A 25136-nucleotide genomic window follows, 5' to 3' on the forward strand; every position below is an offset into this window, starting at 1 on the left:
ATAGAATTAATCACTATAGGCTCTCGGACATTCAAAGACTTTCCCAAGGCAGCAGAGCTATTATCCAGCAGAAGTGAGATTGAAACTGAAATTGACTTGACTCCAAAGCTTGTCTCTCACCCATTACATGGAACTGCATGAAAAATACAGGACTGGAAGAAGTTTTGGAAAAAAAGGTAGAATTTATACAAATTAACAGTAAACAAAAGAATGTCTTGTTGGGAAAAATATGCTTGAATATTTACATCTTACAAAGGTCCTTGAAGAATCCTCTACTCCAACCTACTGACTTTAAATATAAAGAAAGTGAGGCCCAGAGAAAACAAAGGGTTATTTAATATAAATGATATAACAAGACACCATTCTGGTCTCTGAGCCCTCAGGTCAGTGCTCTTTCCAAAGCATCATGAAGGAACCCCTCTGTCATCTTTTCTCCCTTTCCAGTGGACGACGGCCTCCTTAGCACATCGTAGTGGGTTCAAGGGTCCGACCTTTTGAACAGTACTGAACAATACTGAACTTATATCTCTTTCTCCAGAGACCACGGAGTTGGGCAGCAAGAAGGAGCTCAAGTCCATGCCCTTCATCACCTACCTCTCAGGCCTGCTGACGGCCCAGATGCTGTCTGATGACCAGCTCATCTCAGGTGTGGAGATCCGCTGTGAGGAGAAAGGCCGCTGTCCCTCTACCTGCCACCTTTGCCGCCGACCGGGCAAGGAACAGCTGAGCCCCACACCAGTGCTCCTGGAAATCAACCGTGTGGTACCACTTTACACTCTCATCCAGGACAATGGCACCAAAGAGGTGAGGTCCCCTGACACAGCCACTGAGTCAAATCTAAGAACCAACCCTCCTACCTCCTGCCCTTGTGGGCCCTTTGTCCATCGGGATTGTCATCATTGTCATCAGTAGCATGGTGAGGGCTAGCATTTATTGATCCCTTACCATGTTGTAAGCACGTATATAACTTGGTAACACTAGCTGCTGTAACTGACAAATTCTCAAATCTCAATGGCTTAGTACAACTGAGGTTATTTCTTGTTGTGCAGAGTCCTAAATAGAAGTTTTTGATTGATGGGTGGCTTTACTCTGAGAAGTAGTTCAGGGTCCCAGCCTGTTCCATCTTGTGCTCCATTAATCTGATGCTTCCACGGCTGCTGTGGAAGAAGAAAGAACATGGAAGATTGCACATGAGAAGTTTAAACGGGCCATGCCTGAAAATGGCAAATTATCATTTCAGCTCCTATTCTGCTAAGCTAGAATTCCACCACTGGGCACACCTGTCTGCAAATGAAGACAGGGAAATGTATTCTATCTGTTTGCCTAGGAGAAGAAGGTATGGGTTTGGTGAAAACCTAGCAGCCTCTGCCTCTGTACTATACTTGGGTTATCTCATTTAATTTACCCTCCAGATCTATGGTTTACTTATAAATATTGAGTTGATTCATACGGAATTTCTGACATTTGACCACTTTTTGTTTATAAAAATGGCAATTCCATATGGTTCATCCTTTTCTCATGCCCACTTTACAAGTGAGGAAATGTAAGATGTTGAGTGATTTGCTCCATGTTGGTCTGCTCCAGAGCCTACATGCTTAATCATGAAATTATATCTCCTCTTTTTTCCTCTTTCTTTCTCTCTGACTTTCAATTATAGCATGTCAGGCCTTGAGAGGACTGTATGAATGATTTAGTTCACTGGTTTGCACACTTGGGTTCATGGAACATTTTTTCTAAATGTAGTGTTCAGGACCCCCAATCCATAAAACCAGGAATAGTGATGCCACTCCTTCTGTAAGGAAGAAGGCAGATAAAGCATCTCTACTTGGTCCCCACTCTTCCCTCTGCAACAACTTCTGGATAGCCCTGGGCCTCCAAAGAAGGTAATCTGGTAGACCACTGACCAAGTCCAATAGGATGCTATGGATTATGTGCCCCTCCCAAAGCATCCTCCTGGGCTGAGTAAGTGCCAGTGCATGGTGAGTGGTCAGGTAGGGTTTCATAGAGGACAGATCAGGGATGAGAGTAAGGAAGTGAGGAGAGTATCATCAGGTAGAAGACCTGAGGCAGAAAAGTGCATGGTCTCTACAAAGACCTATAGAAATTTCCCATGACTAAGACCAAGAGATGGAGAGAGAGCAGATATGAGGCCAGAGGGGACAGAAAGCACCTGATTATTTAGGATACTATAAGCTAGGTCCTGGAGTTTGGACACTATCTGGAGGGCAGTGACATGCTGAAGATACATGGTTAGCAGGAAGCTGATAGGATTAGATTTTGTGTGGCAGAAAGAGCCCTCTGGAAACAACCCAAATGACCATCGATGGGAGAGCAGTTAAATAAGGTGTCGAATATGCATCAGAGGAACACTGTACTACAGCCAAGATGAATGAACTATAGTGACAATATGAGATGGATGAACATAATGTTAAATGAAGGCAAGAAATCTCAAAGATATAGTTTATATAGCATGATACCCTTCCCTCTATTTTAAGTTAAAAGAGACACACAGGGCTTCCCTGGTGGCGCAGTGGTAGAGAGTCCGCCTGCCGATGCAGGGGACACGGGTTCGTGCCCCGGTCCGGGAAGATCCCACATGCAGCGAAGCTGCTGGGCCCGTGAGCCATGGCCGCTGAGCCTGCGCATCCGGAGCCTGTGCTCCGCAACGGAAGAGGCCACAACAGTGAGAGGCCCGCGTACCGCAAAACAAAAACAAAAAACAAAAAAACAGACACACACACACACATACACGCATATCAAATACACTGCCTTTTAAAAATAAATACAGATGCAATAGATAGTTTAATAAAGGAATCAAGGAAATGATGAACGTAGGATTTAGGATGATGGTAATCTTGAGTCAAGCGAGGCAGGGTAACGGCACGAAGGAGCATTAGTTACATGGTGGTAGTCAAGTTTCTAGCTGATGTTTGGCTGCTGGATTTGTGGGGCTTTATGAAAGCGCTAAAAGTAGCTAACCAGCTAACACTAACTGGATGAACACATAAAGCCTAACCATGCATGGTGCAGCAATGAGCCTGAGTCACGAGCCGTGCATCTCAAATCATCTAACTCTGTGCATCAGAGGTCCCCAGACCAACAACAGAAAAGCCAGGAGAGCCAAACGTGTATACATCTCCAAACCTCTGGTTTCAGGGTGAGAGTCAACGGTGGAAACGTAAGAGTGGCAGCAGGGAGACCCCTGAGGAGGCTGTTGAAGCTTCCAGTAAATACCAAGGGTCGTCTGACCAGTGCCGTGTCAGTGCAGACAAAAAAAGCAGCACATCGGTGGCTCTCCAGGGTTTGGTGAGAGAGGCTATGAATATCCCTATTTACGGCTCTTTCTGGGCCACACTTTCCTCATCTTTGAGGTGGTTCGATACTAGCTAAGTCACAGGACTTTTTTTTTTTTTTTGTAATTTATTTTTATTTTTTATTTTTGGCTGCATTTGGTCTTTGTTGCTGTGCGCGGGCTTTCTCTAGTTGTAGCCAGTGGAGGATACTCTCTGTTGCACCGTGCAGGCTTCTCACTTTGGTGGCTTCTCTTGTTATGGAGCACGGGCTCTAGGCACATGGGCTTCAGTAGTTGTGGCTTGCAGGCTCTAGAGCACAGGCTCAGTAGCTGTGGTACACGGGCTTAGTTGCTCTGTGACATGTGGGATCTTTCTGGACCAGATCTCGAACCCATGTTCCCTGTACTGGCAGGCGGATTCTTAACCACTGGGAAGCCCCAAGTCACAGGACTTTTATGATGTGTTCTTGGCACGTGTGGTGGCAAGACGAGCGCTGGTTCCTTTCCTCTTTGCTTAGGAGTCAGGTTCCCCATGTCCAGATGCTACGCCAGCTTCCCTCAGCATCGTCAGTTCTGGAAATGGGTCTTCCTGAGGCTGATTCACGTTCTCTCAGACAGAGAAGCCCAGGAGCGTGAAAGCGGTCACTAGATGTCACTGTTCTCCTTATGTGGCGTCTGCTGCTTTTGAAGCATGAGTCCTTCCTTCGTTAATTCAGTGTTTTTGAGCACCTACTATTTGCCATGTATGGTGTCACGCCCCAAGAAGTGAAGAGTGGGACAAACGGACACAGATGGGCATGGTCTTTATCTTCACGGAATTTACAGACTTGTGGAGAAGACAGATATTATTGGAACACTCCCACCAAAAAAGTGAGAACAAACTGTGCTGAGTACCCAGAGAAGTCCAGGCCTTTGGGTTAAAGTCGGGTGACCGAGGGCTTTGTGGGATCAAGGAAGGCTTCTTTAGGGAAATGACATTGGAATTAGTTCTTGGGGGTCGGGTGCCTAAAGTGCAAGTGGAGGACTGGATTTGGAGGAGAGGAGGGGCCTGAGATCATTCCGGGTCGAAGGCCTAGCTCCTGCAGAGACCTGCAGGGTGTGCAAACGTGGCCCGCTTCCCTGAGGCCGGCATGGGGAGCTCCATGGACAATGCCGAGGAGAGGCGGCGGCCAGGCTGACAGAGCTCTGAAGGCTCTGGTGATGAGGAGTTTGGCCCCTGATAGCAGGGAGCATAGAGGCATTAGAGCAGACAGGTAGGTGCTGTCTTCCCAGCTCCAAGCTCCTCTCCTCTAAGTTATACCTGCAAAGGAACCTTAGAGCTGCTTGATTAGTTCCTTCTCTCCCTCCCCAACCCCCTAAGACAGGCCTGTTTAGGGTTCCACAGCAGCCTAGGGGCTGCTGTGCATTAGGCCTTTTCAAAGGAGCCAGGCTGTGGTAGGAGTGGGCAAGACAGGCCCAGTGCAGGTCTGGAAACGATCCTGGAGGAGGGGAGCGTGGCCCCCGAGAGAGGCTGGTGTGATGAGAATGCAGCCCCTTTCACCTTGGCCATCATTTGTTCCCCTGCCTCTTCCCCAAACCCCCATCACTCCTCCCAAGGCTTCTCCATCTCTCTGCGTTTCTTTGCCGTCAGAGGCAGGGGCCACATGGGTCAAACATAAAAGGGCCTTGGCCTGGACTCTGACACTGAGTCATAGCGAGGCTGGGGCAAGTCCTTTTTCCTCCCTGGGCCTCTCTTTTCCTACCTGGAAAAGCAGAGAGGTTGGGTGAGTTTCTTGCCGAGTTTCCTACGAGAGACTTTGTCAAAGTGGAATCAGCTAGTGCAAGATCTGTGCTCCACTCAGGTTGAGTTGGGATCCTGCCTCAATCCCCTACTCCTGTGGAGTGTTGCTGAATGACCTCTCTAAACCTCAGTTTTTATGTCTATAAAATGGACTCTTGTGATCCCTACTTCATGGGGATCAGATGATAATGAATGTATAGTATCTGGCATGTAGCATGTAATGGGCTTATGTTTCCTATGATGATGATAAAAAGAATGTTTGTCTAAACTGATTCCTTCCTTTTTCTGTGCTTCCTTTGGTTTCTCCTCTTCTAGGTAGCACTCGATAACTTTGCAGATGCCCAAAGTGCTAGGGACGTGACGTTCAGAGTAGGGTCTGCATTTTGTATGCAAGAGATTAACCTAAAAGGGCAGATCACAAATGGAAGGATTTCAGGAGCATTTTTCTCACTTTATAAATATTACTGGAACTTGTACTTTATAGGAAAGGATACCATAGGCGGAATTACACATGAGCCAAAGGATTTCCTTCTGTAGACCTTCCAAAGCAGAATGGAACCATTCTTCTGTGTGAGAACACCTGTCTCCTTGAGTTATTTGAGATGCTAAGTCAACTGCTGAGTCCCATTATATGGCATGGTCAGGAAGTATCAGAGAGGGTGTGTGACTTGCCTGAGGTTTGTGGGGCTGTTCAGGCCTCTGATTCTGGGCAAGGGCCAGGGTGTGCTCTTCATAGCCTTGGGGACCATTGGACACTAGCTCCTTTGGTGGTTGGGATATCCTTGGGTCCATCTCCTTGAATGCATGCAAAAGGATGATGCCTTCTGCCTCAGCTGGAAAGGAGCCTTTCATTACACTTTGTGCTGTGGTTCTGAATAAGCAAAGCAGGAGAAAAGTCTTAATGATGGATAATTTGATTAATGCATCAATCTTTTCCCTCCACCTGTTAAATGACCCGTACACAGCCCAAAGCCACAGAGCTTAGCTAAGCACAACTAGTGCTTACATGTACAAGACTGTGTGTGGCTATTAACTTAGCCTTTGGGTGAATAAGAAGAAGCTCCAAATGTAGGAGAAAACATTGTGTCATGGTGAAGAGCCAGATTGAGCTGGATTTGAGTCCCATCTCTCCCGTTGATCGTCTGGGTGACCTTTCATTTGACTCATTTATAAAGTAGACATTACAGTATCTACCCCTATCCATTTTGGGGTTGGTAGTTTTCTTTGGAAGAGCTGGGACACCTGGAATCTGTACAAGGTTCTGTCCTTGATTGTTAAATGGCACTGGGCATGGATACTTCTACTGTCTTGGTCTGTTTCCTTATCTGTATGACAAAAAGTATGGGCTAACTTTATCCCACAGTCCCTTTTGACAGATCTAGGGTCAGATTTAGGTTCTGCCCTGAAAATAAGGGAAATATTTTGATGTTGGATGAGGCACCTTGTGACCTGCAATTTATTTTCCATCCAAAGATATTACCAATTTTACTCCTTAAGTTAATATTGGGAAGAGAAAGATTCACATATCTTGTACTCCATCCCAATGACACAGCATTTATGAGTAGAGATGGGTATTAAAATCATACCCTCTGTATTTTACAGATAGTAAAACTGAGACCTGGAGACAGGAATGACTTGCTTTAGGGCACACAGCCAAGTCTGAATTTGAAGTAGTCAGCCATGGCTTCTGACCTTGGCGATGTCTTTTGTCTCTCTCAGACTCAGTATCCTCATCTGCGAAATGGTGGTAACTTTCCCCATAGGGCTCTCATGTAGAAAAATTAAGAGACTGTTTGCTGGTGTTTTGAAGACTATAAAGTACTCTGTAGATCTGGATGCTTTTTTTTTTTTTTTTTTTTTCCCTATTGCTCGAGTCCCCTGAATTCCAATAATGTGATTTTTTTTTTTTTCTTTCCATGCTGCCCTAGGAAGAACCATGTGTAATTTTGGTCTTGTTGTGGTTTTCTAATATTCTAGCAGATCCTTTCCCTCTGCCAGAAAGATTTGTTTGCTCAATTTACACTTCTTGGCTCAAACTGAGAAGAGAATTCCAAATGACTGCTCTTTGAAAAGAAATTAACAGCCAAGATCATCCCCCCGCCCCATTATTGCCACCACAGCCATGCCTACCACTGTGACCACTACCCTTATCATAACCACCATCACCACTGCTGCAGCAGCATCGCCACCACAACCTCTCCTCGGGTTTGTGTAGATACTGTGTGAGGAAAGATAATACAGAGGGAGACACGACACAGACTGTACCTTCAAGGACCTCACAGTCTAGGGGATGAGGCAGAAGAGCCCCATAAGTAACTAATTGCTTACACATGCTACATTAATTCATGACTTATTTTCAAACAATACAATAGACATTCCAACAGTGTTAGAAAAGAGGGAGAAAGAAACTCTGGTCGGGGGGAGGTAAATCTGGAAAAGGTTCTTGCAGCAGGGAAGGTGGATGTGTACAGATGGTGGATATAGCTTGAGACTACTCTGTTGATGATGAAGACAGTCCTAGGTACCAGATGTACATTATATGCCAAAAACTGCCAAGGGCTTTCTGTGCTTTATCTCATTCAATCATCCAAGAACTTCTGAGGGGAATATTATTATCATCCCTATTTAATAGATGAGGAGACTGAGGTTCAGAGAAGCTTGAACCCAAGTCTGTGAGATTCTGAAGCTAACCTAGGCCTGAGTTGGAAAACTCTGGCCCACAGGTGACATCCAGCCTGTCATCTGTTTTTATAAAGAAAGTTTGTGAAACACTGCCACACTCATGTGTCTACACATCTCTATGTCTGCTTTCCTGCCATGATGGCTCAGTTGAGCAGTTGCCCCAGAAGACAATAGGACACACAAAGCCAAAAATATTTACTGTAGTCCTCTGAAAAAAAAATTGACAAACCTTGGTCTAGACTAAGATATATTGGAAAAGAAGAGGAAAGAAAGTTATGTCAAATGCTGTGTGACAGACATTTAGAATAGAAGGAAAAAAACCAACAAGCATTGATTGCCAACTCTATGCCTGGCATTTTTAAAGTGCCTTATGTGTATTCGTATGTGTTCTCTCACTCTATCCCCTGGCACATGTGCATTATGATGCCCATTTCACAAATTAAAAAAAAAATCTGAGGCCTTAGGTAAATAATTCATCTAACATCACACAGCTAGTGACTCTGACCCAGGAAGTCTGTGTCCAAAATGTATGTTTAGTCAATCATTCTTACTACAGGTGTGGAAAATTTGGGAGAGATAAAACGAGAAATGATGTGCAGAAAACTGGGTTGCAGAAGCTTTGAACGTTGTGCTGAGGGACTGGGGTACCATGTGAACTATAGGGAACTCTTGAAGATTGGGGGTCAAGGGAAAGCCATAACCAGATGTGCATTTTTGGATAATAACTACATCATCAACAGTGGAAGGGTGAATTGTAGGGACCAGGGCTGGTTTTATGTCAAGGGTTATTAATTTCAGGTCCGCAGATCATTGATTTTGAAGGGTTGTTGGATCTCCATCGCCAGAAAGTTTATGCAGAATTATGTATTATTGCATTTTTCTTCTGGGGGAAAAGATACATGGCATCAGCAAATTTTCTAAATGTTTTTGACCCAAACGTTGTAGAACGCTAAGAGAAGAGGACCAGTTAGTTGGGGTGTCCACTGCAGAAGTCCATATATGGGATGTCTGGGAGGGTGGGGACTCCATTCAAATAATTTTAACAAATATTTATTAAGGGTCTCCCATGGGCTAGGCACTGTTCTGGGCTTTCGGAATACATCAGGGAGAAAAACAGGGATATATTTCAACCATCTGGAGACTTAATTTCTACTGGAGTGTATGTGGGAGATATAAAGTAAACAATAAGAATAGTGAAAAGTATAGTATATTAAAAGGCAAAGGGGAGGGGAAGTAAAGCAGAATAAGATGTCAGGAGTGTGTAGTGGAGTGTGGAGACTTGGATCTCAGAATGTCGCAAAGTCAGTCAGGGTCACTTAGGTTGAGAATGGGGGAAGTGCTATTTAAAAAATGCAGATTCCTGGCTTCCTCCTACTGATTTTGTTTCTCTAGAGGAGTGAGGCTGAGATTTTTATTTTCACAGGCTTCCCAGGTGATTCTGATGCACACTGAGCTTGAGAACCACTACTCAAAACCATGGTTCATATGTCTTTCTCATTCTGATATTCCTTCAGGGAATTCCTTGCTTAGGGATTAAGAAAGTCAAGTACTTATAATCTGGAGTAAATCTCTGCTATTGTGGGCCACTTCCTCTCCATCGGTGCATTATGAGAAGGAGGTGAACTGGCCAGGAACCAGGCTGTCAGGCAGTTCTTGGCAAGAGGGAAGATCAAAGAAAAGAGGGGGATATAATCCACATATTACTCAACACGCTCATGGTCAATTACAAAAGAGGAACTTAATGCTTGGCTTGTCTGCTTGCAAAACTGGAAAACATAGCTATTTCATGAGACCAGAAAACTACCAGGTTCAGTAAGATATGCAAGACAAACAGACTTAGCAAATGCAAGCATTTTTGCGTGTCAGAGTGTAGAGCTTTTTTTTCCCCCATGGGACATTGAATTCAGTTAGCAAATGTAATAAAAAAGAGAATCACAGAATGTCTTTTCCTGGTACTTTTAAGAACAACCACTTACTGAGCACTTCAATTGTGCCAGGAGCTCAGCTCAAACACTTTATGTACTTAGTTCACTGAACTCTCTGATCAACCCCACACGATGGGCGCTATTATTATCTTTCTTTTCCCCTTGGGAAAAATTGAGGCACAGAGAAGTTAGATCACTTGTCCCAAGATCCTATAAATAAGAACTGGTGGAGCCAGGGTGTGATCTGAGCAGTTCTGTTTTTTCTCATTTTGCTGTAGTCTCTCTCTTAGCTACTTTCCTTCAACTTTTTAATCAAGTGTAAAAAAATGCAAGTCTAATGTCTACTGAAGACACTATCATTGCCTAATATTACCTTCTCCTGCCACTGTGTCTTCATTTCTTTCACTCAGTGGCCGAAAGATTTGAAAGAATAGACTACCTCTGCTGTCCACACTGATTCACCCCCATTCATTCCAGGGCTGGCTCCCTCCACCCAGTGGAAATACAGTAGCTTCTCCTCATTTGTGACCCATGCAGACACCACCTTTGCCATCAATGACTTTGCCTTTCTTTTGATAGGCACCTTTTGATTTCCATCTCAGTTCTTGGAGTCTGGAAACCAGCGAGACGTCCTTGATAACTCTTTGTCCTTCCTCCTGCGCTCACTCCCCACCCCACCCCACCCCCCAAACTATAGCTCATTTACAAACCTTGTAGAATTTTCTTCTTAGGCATTTCTCAAATATGTCCACTTTTACCCATTTTGGTCCAAGTCTTGGCTGAATTGTTGCAGGAGCTTCCTAACCGGCTAACAGTGACCCTCACCTGCTCTAATTCATTTTCTTCCTGGTAACCAGAGTGATATTTTCAAAGTTAAAACTTGCTCACATCACTTTTCCAGTGAAAACCCTTAACTGGCCTCCAGCTGCTCTCGGGATCCAGACCCAGGTGCTTACCGTGGCCTACAAGGGGCTGCCCTTCTAACTTCTTAAAACTCCTGATCTTCCACTTTCTGGAACTGTGCTTTGTGATGCCAAAGAGCCTTGGTACATGCTGTTCCCTCTACTTGGAATGTGTTTTACCCTCCCCCTCCTTTCTTCTTTCCACTGACTTGACTGCTATTCATCCAGCAGATTGCTGAGGCTTCTAGATTTGATAAGATCCCCCTGTTTGTTTATTTGTTTACTTTCTTGAGGCTTTTAATCTCTCTTTCATAGCAGTTATCATAATTTCTAATTATACTTTTATGTATGTTTTCTAATTGTTTGATTAATGTCTGTATCTCCTCCTCCTCCACATTTTATTATTTTGTCTTATCATGACAACATTGCTAATGCAGAGGGAAGAGCAGATAAACTCAGGAATGAAGGCGTCTAGTCCAACCCTGGTCTACTTCTTGATTCCTTTCTGCCCCACCTCACAAATGTTACAGAGCCTGTGTTTGAACATTCCCAGTAACAGCTTGCTCAGTGACCCCTAAGCATCCTGTTTCCCTCACTTCTGGAATATCCATTCTGATATTGAGTCCAAATATTTTCCTGTATGTTAAGAGGTAAACTCCATAAGACCAGGGTCTGGACAAACTTTTGTTCGGCATTGCACCAATAGCTTCTACTATAGTGTCTGACTCATAGTAGAAGTTCAATAAATATATTTTTCATGAGAATAACTAAATGAACGTGTGAAAAATGAATGACCACCTTGCATCAGCATGCTTGCGTGGTGCTTTCACATACACTAACTCCCTTAATTCTTTCAATAGTCCTATGAAGGTAGCAGTGTTTATTTTCACTTTACAGATTAGGAAACTGAGGCTCACAAAGAGTGGGTAACACCCTCTGAAGCCCCACAGGGCTACCAAGTGTCAGAGCTGGGGCTGGAATCCCTTTTCCAGCTGTCCCACAAGCACTCATCCGTCATACAACCATCATTTATCTGGGTGGGTGTCGTGCAAAGCAGCCAGGGTAGTGCTGGGTTTGCAGGAACAGAGGAAGCTGCAGGCCCCATCCCTGTTGGAGCTTATCCCTGTTCACAGGGGGCTCTTCTTGGGTCATTAGGCAACTTCAGTCAGCAGTGATGCTAAGGGCGTAGAGAGAATTCACCAACAATTCAACTCTCTCTGCCTATTTCTCTCTAATCTTAGGAGAAAAAAAAAAAAAAGTCATTCCAGATGTGCCTTCCAACTCACCAGGCAGATGCGGTTGAAAGCAGCATGAGTTTGTACCATTACACAGTGGGTAAATCTGTGCAGAGCCTTCTCTGGTCAACAGAGTCATGCCATTCCTTGAGTTTCTGAGCAGAAGGGTCCCAGACCATAAACTTAAGTCTCGAGAAGAGGAGAAACCCTCAAGTAATTAGCTTCTTCTTGAACTACATGTTTCTTTTCTTTTTTAGATTCATCTCCAAATTTTCCCACTTGGGGGAGCATTGTCAAATTCCTGGATTTTCTGCTACCTAACTCCAAACCAATTTAGTTTAGAAAAGTATAGCGTGTACAAAGCTACAGTGACTAGTATAATGAACCTCCTTGTACGTGTCATCTTCTAGTTTCAATAATAATCAACTTACTGCAGGCCTGCATCACCAGCTCTGTCCCCTCAAACACTATATAATTTGATGTGTAAATGTTAAAGTTCGTATTTCTAAAATATAAGGACGCAAAAAATATCAATATCAATGATATTGATGTTTTTGCTTTCCAAACTAACAGTTCCTCCACACCATCAAATATCTAGTCATTGTTCGCGTTTACTATCTTGTCTTATGTTTTTGGTACCCGTTTGTTTGTTCAGACTGGGATCTAAATAAGATTCAAACATTATGATTGGCTGATAATTAAGTCTCCTTTCATCAATAGGTTTCTTCCTCCAACTCTTTTTATCCCTTGTGATATTTTATCAAGAAAACTGGGTATAGTTCCCAGGGGATTTTGCTCATTGCAGCCCCATGGTATTATTTAGCATGTTCCTCTAGCCCTGTACTCCTTGTAAGTTGGTAGTTAGGTCTAGAGGCTCGACCAGGCTTGATTTTTTTGGCAGTCCACCACAGCCAGTATTGATAGACTTGTGGACCAAAGTGATCTAAAAGGACAGTTTTGTCTTTGATGCCAATCAAATCTGTCATCAAGTCCTGGCTGCTCCCTTTCTCCTGTGTGACTTTTGGCAAGGGATTCTGAACCTTAGTTCCCTCAGATGTGTTGTGGGGTTAATAATAATAATACCTAATTTCTGAGGTTATTGTATTAAATGAGATGGGCATCTAACATGCTTAGCCTTGTGCCTGGTGCATAGCAAGTGCTGAGTATAGACAAGCTCTTGTCTTCTCCTCCCTCCCCGTTCTTCCCCTTGTCCCTCCTCCTCCATCTCTCCCACGTTTCATTATTATATTTTATGATCAAAACAGTGTGTGTGAGAAAGAAAGAGAAGACAGACTCAGAATGGAAGAGATTCTCCAGGCATCTAGTCCAGCCCTAGTCTGTTGCTTGATTCTTTTCACCCATACCCTGCAGGAGCCTGTGTTGGATACTCCCAGGAACAGCTTGCTTAGTGATCCCTAAGCAGCCTGTTCTCTCACTACTAGAATATCTTTCTTTATATTGAGTCAAATTATTTTTCTGTACATGCCCTGTCTTGGTTGTTTCCAGTTCCATCCATCAATACTGTACTGAGATGAACTTCCCTATTGACTTACCAGACAGAACATATGTTTTGGAATCAGAGAGATGAGGATTCGAATACCAGCTTTGCTACAAAATTTCTTTGTGCCTTTGGTCACAGTACTTAATTTTTTAAGCTTCTTTTTTTCCTCATGAGTAAAATGGGATTAACAATGTCTACCTTATAGAATTGTTTTGCAGATTAACAAATAATCCGCGTAAGGTGCTTAGCAGCAGTGTTTGGCTTATAGAAGCAGCTCAGTAAAAGTCTGTCCTCTCTCCTTGTTCTAAGTGACAGCCCTTCAGGTGTTTGATGACATCTTTGGTCTCCATTGGACTTTTCTTCCGGTAATCCTGTAATCCCCGGTTCCTGTAATTGTTTTTCATCACGAGTCTGTTTCTTATCTCAGACTCAGTCTTACCCCAGCCATTCTGAGTATTAGCCTCTGAAAGAACTCAGTATGCCTATGTCCTTCTTTTTTTGTGTGTGGTACGCAGGCCTCTCACTGTTGTGGCCTCTCCCGTTGCGGAGCACAGGCTCCGGACGCGCAGGCTCAGCGGCCATGGCTCACGGGCCCAGCCGCTCCGCGGCATGTGGGATCTTCGCCGACTGGGGCACGAACCCGTGTCCCCTGCATCGGCAGGCGGACTCTCAACCACTGCGCCACCAGGGAAGCCCTGCCTGTGTCCTTCTTGTTGTACGCTTTATGAAAAAGAAGTTAGAATACACAGAGACTGCTTTACTTGCCTGCAGAATTAAGGGTAGAATCCAAGTTTCTTGCTTCCAGACTTTTGGATCTGGCCTGGGCCACAGTAGCTTCTATCTTTACTGTCAGGCTCATAGTATTCAAAACATAATTTTTGACTCGCTAAAGGAAACGGGAGCTCAGAGGGAAAATCTCGTATCGGTGTCACAAGCTAGTAGTTATGGGACCAGAATTTAAACCCTTGTCTGTGTGGTCCCATAGCCTGTGATCTCAACACATAAGCTATAGAGACTACCTCATCATTGGTCCTTCCTCTATTCTTGGACATGGACAAGCTATTCCATCATCAAGTAGCTTTTCTTGGAATCTAGAGTCACCTCCTGTCACTATCTTTTTCCTCACCTTTCCTTGATGATAAAACATCTTGCTCCATTCTTACCTTTTGATCACTTCTTAGCCCTTTAGAAGCTGACTTTGGTTACACCATCTGCTTGAAGTTCTTGTCTTAAAACTCAACAAGGACCTGTTTACTCAAGCCAACACCCTCTTCTCAACCCTTTTTTAGAGCATCAATCCATTCTTAAAAGAGCTTGGGCTTGGCTCCTTCGACTTTAGTTTGCCCAACCTGAATCCTTTCCAGAAATTATTGCTTCCCTTCAAAAACTCAGAGGGAATGCCAGGAAATGGAAGCATGGTAGCTGCTTGGGGGTGGGGGATCATACATTAGTGAGGCTCTGTCCATCCCTCCATGGTGCTTCTCCCATAGTTGTTTCTTGAATGTACGGATCCCATTTTGAATGGAACGGGAGAAAATGGGAATTTAGATATATGTCTAAGGTAAGTATATTGGTATAGCTCTATACTTATATATAGATAGATAGATAGATAGCTTTATTTACTAATTTTTTTTCTTTTCAGGGAGTTACATTAGTTACATTCAAAGTAAACAGACTTCTTAGTGAGATTTTGAAATTTTAGGTGCTTTAGTGAGTTGTTATTGAAAGGGCCCAAGTTTTGGAATCAGTCAGATCTAGATTTGAATTCCAAATCTGCTTACCTGTTGGATGTTACCTACTTACCTGTAGGGAACAGGTGACTTAGCCTACCTGAACTTCATTTTCTTATCTGTCAGATGGGGATGATAAGAAGACTCGATGCCTAGGTTGCTTCTGGGTATTCTATCAGATGACAAATGTAAAGAAAGGCAGTATAAGAATCAGATAGGGGCTTCCCTGGTGGCGCAGTGGTTGAGAGTCCGCCTGCCGATGCAGGGGACACGGGTTCGTGCCCCTATCCCGGAAGATCCCGCATGCCGCGGAGCGGCTGGGCCCGCGAGCCATGGCCGCGGAGCCTGTGTGTCCGGAGCCTGTGCTCCGCAACGGGAGAGGCCACAGCAGTGAGAGGCCCGCGTACAGCCAAAAAAAAAAAAAAAAAAAAAAAAAGAATCAGATAGACCTAGGCTTACATTCTCACTTCACCAGACATTCTGGAGCTATAAGTTAAATCCTCAGAATCTCAGTGAGGATGGTAACAGTATTTAACTCACAGAGTTGTTGTTAGGTTGCATAAGATTATATATGCAGAGGACTTACCAATGCCTAGAATGATTAGAAACGCAATCAATATTAGTTGCAGCTTCTTTCCTCTACCTTTGTCTTCTTCATCTTTCTCCTCTTTTTCTTTTCCTCCTTCTCTCTTCTGCTATTGCTTCTGATTAAAGCATCCAGCACAGAGTAGGCATACAATAATTGTAATTGCCTTACCTTCAGGCATCAGCCGATTAAAAAACTGAAAGGGTAGTCAGTTCACAGAGACTAGGAAAGGCATGCTTCCCCAAAGTAAAGGTAATCTTACCGTCTCTGATAGTTGGTTCTAATGACATATTTTTCCCCATTGTAAAAATGTTAAAAAGAGTAAAAATAATTCTGAGCATAGATGTGCCTAGAATCACTGTTGCCTGTAAATGACTTTACTACATTCATAATAAACAATAATAATTCTTAATAACTATCTTGCTTCCATTTAGAGAATATCCAAGTTTAAAAGCTTTGTCAGTACTCTTTAATTATCAAATATATGTATATGTGTGAACATCTATGTGGTTCTGGCATTGTTTTAGGCACTTTATAAATTATTCTTTTGCCATTCTTTATTGAGGTAGGTATTAATACATCCCCATTTTACACATGCGGGAATGAAGCATAGAGAATTGAAGTCACTTCCATCCAGTTTGCTCCGTGATGACACTAAGACTTGAACCCAGGAGTTTGGTTCCAAGGATCGTCTTCTTAACCTCCATGCTCTGCCATCCCTCCAGCATATGTAACATCCTTTGCTAGATTAAGGGATCAAGACTTCTCAGAGTCCAACTTATCAGCATGGAAAGATGGATACAATGAACCTGGTAGAAATCTCCCTTTCCATAATTTTTTAGCCAAATTTCCAAGGCACCTTCTCAAAGGCAAAGATAAACTCAGTATGGGTCTAGACAGCATGTCCCCTCCTCTCCTCCGACCTTTCTTTCCCTGCCCCTACCCACAGGCCCAACCATGGAAGCCCCACCAGCTGGAGAGACTACGTCCCTCAGATGCCTCCTAAGGGAAAATGGGTGTACTGGAAAAATGAGGTCACCAGTAGCCATAGAAGGGAACTTTTGCAGTCCTTTACTCAGGAACTCACCACTAGCTTAAGCTAGCATTTAGCAACATAAACTGCACAGTCTTGGACAGATCCTCCACTTGAAACCTTCCCACCTGCCTCTCATCTCCAGATGTTCTCACCACAGGGGAGAGGAGTTACTGTCTGTCAAAGGACATCAGGCCTTAGAAGACAGGTCTTGTCCATTGGGTGGGGCTGGGATCCTTGGCTAAAGGCTTCCCTTAGGAAAAGTGTGTGAGTTCCATGCAGGTTTCCCCTTCCAGGACTGAGCGGGCCAGGAGCAATGCCTTGTAGGAGACAGGTTGAGAGGAGGAGCCATCTTCTGAAGAACCTGGCTTTGTACAGGACTGAGAAGCCCTTGGCAGTTCAAGGTCACAGGGCGAGATGCCTTGGGAAGATGACTCACGATTAGATGTATGAGGCTACTGATAGGGCCGTGTCTTCTCCCTGGAGTTATGAGTGATGTTTCCTTATTTTGCTCATTCATCACTTTCACAATTGCTATCAGCTCAGTGACAGGCAGGACAAATGGTCTGGAGCCAGTTTGGAACAATGTAAGCACAATCTATTGCCCTGATGACTGAGCAGGTCTACTAGGATAACATAGATTAGACATCCAAAGAGCTCTCAGTCTTCTAGTCCTCAGAATTTACCAGTCATTCATGCAACACTTCCTCATACAACAGACATTTATGGAGTACCTTCTTTGGGCCAGGCCTTGTGCAGGAGCTTCTGATAAAATAAGGCAAAGAACTCAAAGTTCAGTGGAGAGGACAGATACGCAAATAAATAGTTCTATAAAATATTGCGGTTCACTAACAGATGCGTTGTCCAAGGTGCAGTGGAGGCCTTCAGTTCTGTTGGGAAATCAGAAAAGAGTTTCCAGAGAAGATTGCAGTTGTAGTGGGTCTTAAATAATGAGTATGATTTGATCAAAGGTAGAATGGAGTAAAGGCATTATAGGCTGAGGGAAACCATGTGCAAAGACACAGTGGCATCAAAGTGTGTTGCCTATCTGGTCCATGGCAGGCGGTTTAATGTAGATGTTATGTAGGACCAAGGAAGACTATAGTCATGGGAGATGAGCTAAGGGGATTGTGTGTGAAGGGCCCTGTGTGCCAGGCTAGGAAACAGAATCTTTATACTTGTCTCAGCCATAGCTCTTTTATTGGTAAAAAGAGAAACCCACTGAAACAGTCTGAGCAAAAAATGGAGAAATTATTATAATGATACAGTGATTTCTCATGTAAGTCAAGGACAGAGAGCTCAGCTGAGCTACCAGCATCCAGGAAGCCACTGTCAGCAGTAATCCTGGAGCCTGACATTCTGTTTCCCTCTGCAATAGATTGGTGTCTCTCTCTCTCCCTCTCCCTCCCTCCCTCCCTCCCTCCCTCCCTCTCTCTCTCCCCCCCTCCCCCCCCGCCTCCCACCTTTTCTTCTTTCCATCCATGTGGCTCAACATGACAAGCCCAGCCTAGCCAAGTCTAGCCTTGCATCTCATACCAGTTCAAGCACTCAGAGAGACCAATGAACATTCGAATCTACATTCCCAGGGAAAATATGTGATTGTTCCAGTTTGGGCCAGTTTTGGTCCCACTACTCTTGGCCAAAGCAACAGGGTTATTTTTGTTTAGTTCAAATATGCACACTAAACCATCCCTTGTATCTGATAACCTGAAGGGTATCTATTAAAAATCCTGTCTGTTTTTATTCTCAAACTGAAGTACCCTGACTCAGGGGGATACACTGTGATATGCCAGGATATATCTAAAGCCACAGGATAAAGTGATCAGAGATTCTTGAACTTAATAATACCTAAGAATCACTTGGGAGTGTATTCTGTCATGGGTTCTGTAGCACCTCTCCCAAGATTCCGATTCAGTGGGTCTGAGTTTGGCCTGGGAATCTGAATTTCTAATAAGTGTTTCAGGCCATTAATGAGGCAAGAGGACCAGGAATCATACTGTGAGAAACACTTTGGGAAAAACTCCATTGTTTTAATATTAAAAGCAATCGAAGTCTATTGGGGAGTGTAAGTTGCATAAATATTTAAGAAAGAGTCTTCAAAGTAATTTTGCACTTGTTCCTTCTGATCTTTGGGATGCTTTGTACAAAAAGCTCAAAAGCCCTTCCAGGGGGCTTCCCTGGTGGTGCAGTGGTTGGGAGTCCGCCTGCCGATGCAGGGGACATGGGTTCGTGCCCCGGTCCGGGAGGATCCCACATGCCGCAGAGCGGCTGGGCCCGTGAGCCATGGCCGCTGAGCCTGCGCATCCGGAGCCTGTGCTCCGCAGCGGGAGAGGCCACAACAGTGAGAGGCATGCGTACCACAAAAAAAAAAAAAAAAAAAAAGCCCTTCCATATTTTACTGGAGGGTGTGGAAGGTTTTTGGGTCAAGAACTTTGGCTCTTAGATCTCCTGGGCTGGTCTCAGAAGTAAAGTGAGCATCCGGTAGGAGCATGGCAGAGGTTAAGAGCCCAGGATTATCCTGAGGCCCCAGGCAAAGGAGAAATCTTCCAAGCTAAGGCCAAGAGGAGGCAAAGGGACAGAGATGTGACAGGATTAGGGTTCTTAACATTAATTAACTTATGACAGACCAATTGATTAATCAATTACTGGGCCCCTACTCTGTCAGTCACTAGGGATTAAATGGTAAACAAAGTAGACAGGGCTCCAACCTCAATTTGTACAGTCTGTTAGGAGAGACAGACAAGCAATGACACAGACAATAAAATACATCACAGGAAAATAAGTTTTGTGATAGGGGAAGGTGGGAATAGATGTGTTACAAAGGAAGGGGTCTATCCCAGGGACCAGGGACTGCAAGAGGTGGTCTCCAAGCTGAGAGTTGATGGACTGGTCAGTGGGGGAAATTATTAGATGGGGGAAGAGGGTTCCAAGGAGAGAAAAATAGCATGTAAGAGGCGAGAGGTGAGAAAGCATAGCTGGAAAATAGGGTATAAAAAGCATGGTGGCAGGAGGTGATATGTTTGAATCTGAGTCACCCTAGGCTGGTGACATTGTGCAAGTCACCTGATCACATGAGCCCAATTAATTAATTAATTTGGCTGCACTGGGTCTTAGTTTCGGCCTGTGGGATCTTCACTGTGGTGTACGGGGATCTTTAGTTGCGACATGCATGCGGGATCTAGTTCCCCAACCAGGGATTGAACCCAGGCCCCCTGCATTGGGAGCTCAGAGTCTTAAACATTGGACCACCGGGGAAGTCCCCAGATCTTTTTAAAGTTTCAACTTTTTCAAAGATTGCATGGAGACAACGCAACCTAATATACGGGCTTATTATGAGGGTTAACTTAGCTCACAGTGGTAAAACATTCAGGCTTTGGAATTTGACACATTTAAGTTTGAATTTTGCTCTGCCAGATATTGGCTATGTGACATAGGCAAGGACCCCAGACTCCCTGGGGCCTCAGTCTCATGTTCTGTGTAATGGGAGTGATAGAGGTACCGAATCATGGCATTGCTGTGCAAATGAAATAACTCCTCATGGCAGACACTGAGCACTGTGTGTGGCATATAGGTTTGCTCAAAAATGCTCCCTGTTATTTTTAATGCTTTAAAACCCAGCACTTCATCCTCTACGTGAGACGGATGGGAGCTAAAATATGGAGTGAACTGACAAGAAAAATAGCTCCTTGCCTGAGGATCGTATAACCGTATCATCCTGTCTCTGTACATCTTGGGAAACAGACAGCTGACAGAGCCCTGGGTAGGAACGTCTCAGTGGGTTGTATATTTATTTCTCTAATATATTTTCATTAGCAGAGGTAAGTGTGGCAAGAAGGGGTTTGGCTGCCCCTAAACGTCTTCCCCCATCGTCCAGATTAACAAGCTGTTCTGTCGGGCTCTCATCATTCAGGCGAGAATGGCTTGAAAAGCAAACTTTATCCTGACGGGAAATTCGGTGTCTTTCCTGTGATTTATAGAGCTATAGATTGAACTGCACAATTTCTCATAAGGAAATGGGTCCTTGCCTATTAGTGTTGCTTTACTGTGTGGCCTTGTGAGTGAGGGGATCTAACTCAGAGGCTGAAACTGAAGGGTAGGGTAAGGGAGGTCAGGGGGCAAAGCATGGGATTCAGAGTTAGAGGCCCTCTGCTCTGCTGCATTCAGCCTAGGGGACCTGGGCTGGTATCTCTTCTCTGACCCTACATTTGCTCATCTGTACGGATTACTGGGAACAGTAAGAGCTGCCGTATCCACAGGTTGCTACGAGTCTTACAGGAGCTAAGAGACAGATGTCCCAGCACCAGACCTAGAGTAAAGAAATGCATAATAGGTGCCTCTCTTCTTCATCCCACTCCCCCCTTTCCTCAAAAACCATCAATGACCTGCTTATCATCTGTGGGGCCTCTTCTACAGAGAAGATGTGAACTGGCAGTTTTGTTATTTTTTTAACATCTTTATTGGAGTATAATTGCTTTACAATGATCTGTTAGTTTCTGCTGTATAACAAAGTGAATCAGCTATACATATACATATATCCCCATACCCCCTCCTTCTTGCGTCTCCCTCCCACCCTCCCTATCCCACCCCTCTAGGTGGTCACAAAGCACCGAGCTGATCTCCCTGTGCTATGCAGCTGCTTCCCACTAGCTATCCATTTTACATTTGGTAGTGTGTATATATGTCCATGCCACTCTCTCACTTCGTCCCAGCTTACCCTTCCCCCTCCCCGTGTCCTCAGGTCCATTCCCTATATCTGCATCTTTATTCTTGTCCTGCCCCTAGGTTCTTCAGAACTTTTTTTTTTTTTTTTTTTAGATTCCATATATATGTGTTAGTATACGGTGTTTGTTTTTCTCTTTCTGGCTTACTTCACTCTGTATGACAGACTCTATGTCCGTCCACCTCATTACAAATAACTCAATTTTGTTTCTTTTTATGGCTGAGTAATATTCCATTGTATATATGTGCCACATCTTCTTTATCTATTCATCTCTCGATGGACACTTAGGTTGCTTCCATGTCCTGGCTATTGTAAATAGAGCTGTAATGAACATTGTGGTACATGTCTTTTTTTTTTTTTTTTTTTTTTTTTGCGGTACGCGGGCCTCTCACTGTTGTGGCCTCTCCCATTGTGGAGCACAGGCTCTGGACGTGCAGGCTCAGCAGCCATGGCTCACGGGCCTAGCCGCTCCGCAGCAATGTGGGATCTTCCCAGACAGGGGCACAAACCCCTGTCCCCTGCATCGGCAGGTGGACTCTCAACCACTGCGCCACCAGGGAAGCCCTACATGTCTCTTTTTGAATTGGGTTTTCTCAGGGTATATGCCCAGTAGTGGGATTGCTGGGTCGTATGGTAGTTCTATTTTTAGTTTTTTAAGGAACCTCCATACTGTTCTCCATAGTGGCTGTATCAATTTACATTCCCACCAACAGTGCAAGAGGGTTCCCTTTTCTCCACACCCTCTCCAGCATTTATTGTTTGTAGATTTTTTGATGATGGCCATGTTGACTGGTGTGAGGTGATACCTCTTTGCAGTTTTGATTTGCATTTCTCTGATTAGTGATGTTGAGCATCCTTTCATGTGTTTGTTGGCCATCTGTATATCTTCTTTGGAGAAATGTCTATTTAGGTCTTCTGCCCATTTTTGGATTGGGTTGTTTGGTTTTTGATATTGAGCTGCGTGAGCTGCTTGTAAATTTTGGAGATTGATCCTTTGTCAGTTGCTTCATTTGCAAATATTTCCTCCCATTCTGAGGGTTGTCTTTTTGTCTTGTTTATGGTTTCCTTTGCTGTGCAAAAGCTTTTAAGTTTCATTAGGTCCCATTTGTTTATATTTGTTTTTATTTCCATTTCTCTAGGAGGTGGGTCAAAAAGGATCTTGCTGTGATTTATGTCATAGAGTGTTCTGGCAGGAGTTTTAAAAATAGGCTTTATTTTTAAGAGAAGTTTTAGGTTCCCAGCAAAATCCCAGTGTAAAGTGCAAAGAGTCCCCATACACTCCCCGCCCCCCCCACAGAGTCCTCCCCATCATCATCCTCCCACACCACAGTAATGCATTCGTTACAATCAATGAACTGACACTGACACATCATTATCACCCAAAGTCCAAAGTTTACAAGAAGGTCCACTCTTGGTGTGCACTCTGTGAGTTTTGACAAATGTATAATGACGTGTATGCACCGTGATAGTATCATACAGAATAGGTTAACTGCCCTAAACTCCTCTGCACTCCCCCATTCATCCTTCCCTTCCCCCAACCCCTGCCAACCACTGATCCTTCTACTGTCCCCATGGTTTTGCCTACTGGCATGAATTTTTAAGGATCCCAGGCAGTATATCTGGGATGAGAAGTTTTAAAGGGGGTGAGAAAATTGTGGACAGCTTTGAGAAAAAGCAAAATCCAGAACACAAATCAGAAAATGATTAGAACCAGCAATGCTGTGGAATGTATGTCCAAGTTGAAGAGAATGCAGGTGATAATAAGGCCCAGAGAGGGTAAATGACTTACTGAGGTCACACAGCAAGTTAGGCAGAAAATGTTAGCGTTCCCTGGGATTCTTGTGTCTGAACTCTGTAGCCTCTTCCTGTGAGACTTTATTCAATCCCGAGGCTTCTATTACATTGAACTATATAACATTGCTCACGTTTGACTTAAATGTAAATGGCAGTTACCTATAGCATTTTCATTGGCCCATTCCCATAGGTACAGTGAAAAATCTCAGTATATGCTAAAGGTGGGGGGAATCGGGAACATAAATAACATTTTTTTTTAAAATGGATTGTGTGTTTGGAGGCTTTGCATTTCAGAGCACAGGCTCTAGAGCCAGACTCCCTGGGTTCAAATCCTGTCCGTGCCACTCACTAGCTGTAGGATCTTGGGCATAAATGTAAAATGGAACATAATAGTCATGCCTACCTCATAGGTTGTTGGGAGAATTAAATGAGTTAATATGTCTAAAGTACTTAAGGTTGTTGTGAGAAGGAATACATATAAAGTGTTTAGAACAGTGCTTGGCTTGTAGTAAGCACTCAATAAATGTTAAGTGCTGTTACTAATATCCTCTAGTTAGTGAGAATATTGTTCATGATGGTAGGATCAAATGAACTGAGTTTGAATCCTTGTTCTACCACTTTTTAGCTGGGTGACTTTGAATAGGTTGTTTCACCCTTCAGACCTCAGTTTCCTCACCTGTAAAATGGGAATGGTAACAGCAGAATCTGCTTCATAAGGCTATTGACAGGATTGAATGAGGTAATATGTATTAAAATGCTTATGACACTCTCAGTAAATGTTGCTATTATGTTTGTTTCCTATCTAAAAGCATAACAAATTAGTGGCTTGAAGCCAGTTCCAAAGGTAAGCAGCCTTGTATAGTGAATGTTAGTTGATATGAAAAACTTAGTTTATTTTCTGACAGATTCTTGTGGTGTAAACTTGGATAGGTCGCTTTTCCTTTTGGGCCCCTTAGTCTGTGCAAAGTTGTGAAGGCCAGTTTCACCTTTCAGGACTCTTTCAGGTCTGAAATGCCAGGGATCTGGGGCAATGAGTATGTGTGTATGCACTTCAGAGCCCTCTAACTCCGGGGATGAGTATGTAATTTAAGGTGTCTACTTCCCTTTGATCAGCTGCTCCCTAGTTGCTACCTCTTCTAAGTAATCTTTCAGGATTATTCAGAAGTGAATTACCTGCTGTTCTGGTTATCCTACACAATCCCCAAAGTTGGTGGCTTGAAACAATAATCATTTTATTATTGTCTTTAATGGTTCTGGGGGTTGACTGGGCTGAGCTGGGCACTTCTGACTTGGTTCCCTCATGTGGCTGCAGTCAGCAGGTGTCTATGTCTCACCCATCTGGCAGATGACCTTGGCTGTTGGCTGGGTCCTCAGGTGGGTCTGTTGCCTGGAATACCTACATGTGGCCTTTCCCTGTGGTCTGGGCTTCCTCACAGCATGGTGGTTGGGCTCTAAGAGTGAGCATTCCAAGAGACATGATGTGGAAGCTGCCAGTTTCTTAAGGCCTGAGCCCAGAAATGGAAGCAGCCGTACTTATTTTGGTCAAGCAATTGTAGAGCCCAGACTCAAGGGGAGAGAACCTGGATCCCGCCTCAAGGTGAGGGAAATGTCAAAGATATTTAGGGTCATGTTTTAAAGTCACCACACCTGCCTTCCTGCTCTGTTTGGGAATAAGACGTCTTAAGTCAACTAACATTACCCACTTCTCTTCCCAAATGTTCTCACACATGCTGCTTAAGTATGCAGCCATTGATTTGTAACAAGATGACCAGTTAATCTCCTCACTGTCAGGACACACCAGCATTACTTATTTTTTTCCTGAAGAATGGGGGCTCCAGCCCCTGGTCTCCAACTCCTGTAACTACCAGGGCAATGAGTGATTGGCATCTCCTATAACCACTCTGGGGGTGTGCTGGTGTCTGAATGGCAGGTGGCTCAGGTAGGTCCTATCCGAGA

The 25136-nt window shown here is 44.0% G+C and overlaps 1 protein-coding gene across 3 annotated transcripts in view; it reads left to right on the forward strand.

The window, feature by feature from the left end:
* The window catches only part of ASTN2 (astrotactin 2), a gene marked incomplete at its 5' end in the record, with an annotated part of 938059 nt that overhangs the window by 739005 nt on the left and 173918 nt on the right, over positions 1-25136 (forward strand). For all 3 annotated transcript variants that reach the window (XM_081237083.1, XM_081237081.1, XM_081237082.1), the window contains one exon: positions 539-804. In XM_081237083.1, coding sequence (XP_081093209.1) covers positions 539-804 — 266 coding nt within the window. The remainder of the gene's footprint in view (positions 1-538; positions 805-25136) is intronic.

Source organism: Mesoplodon bidens, assembly GCF_964165515.1.
Source record: "Mesoplodon bidens genome assembly, chromosome: 6".
Lineage (NCBI taxonomy): Eukaryota > Metazoa > Chordata > Mammalia > Artiodactyla > Ziphiidae > Mesoplodon > Mesoplodon bidens.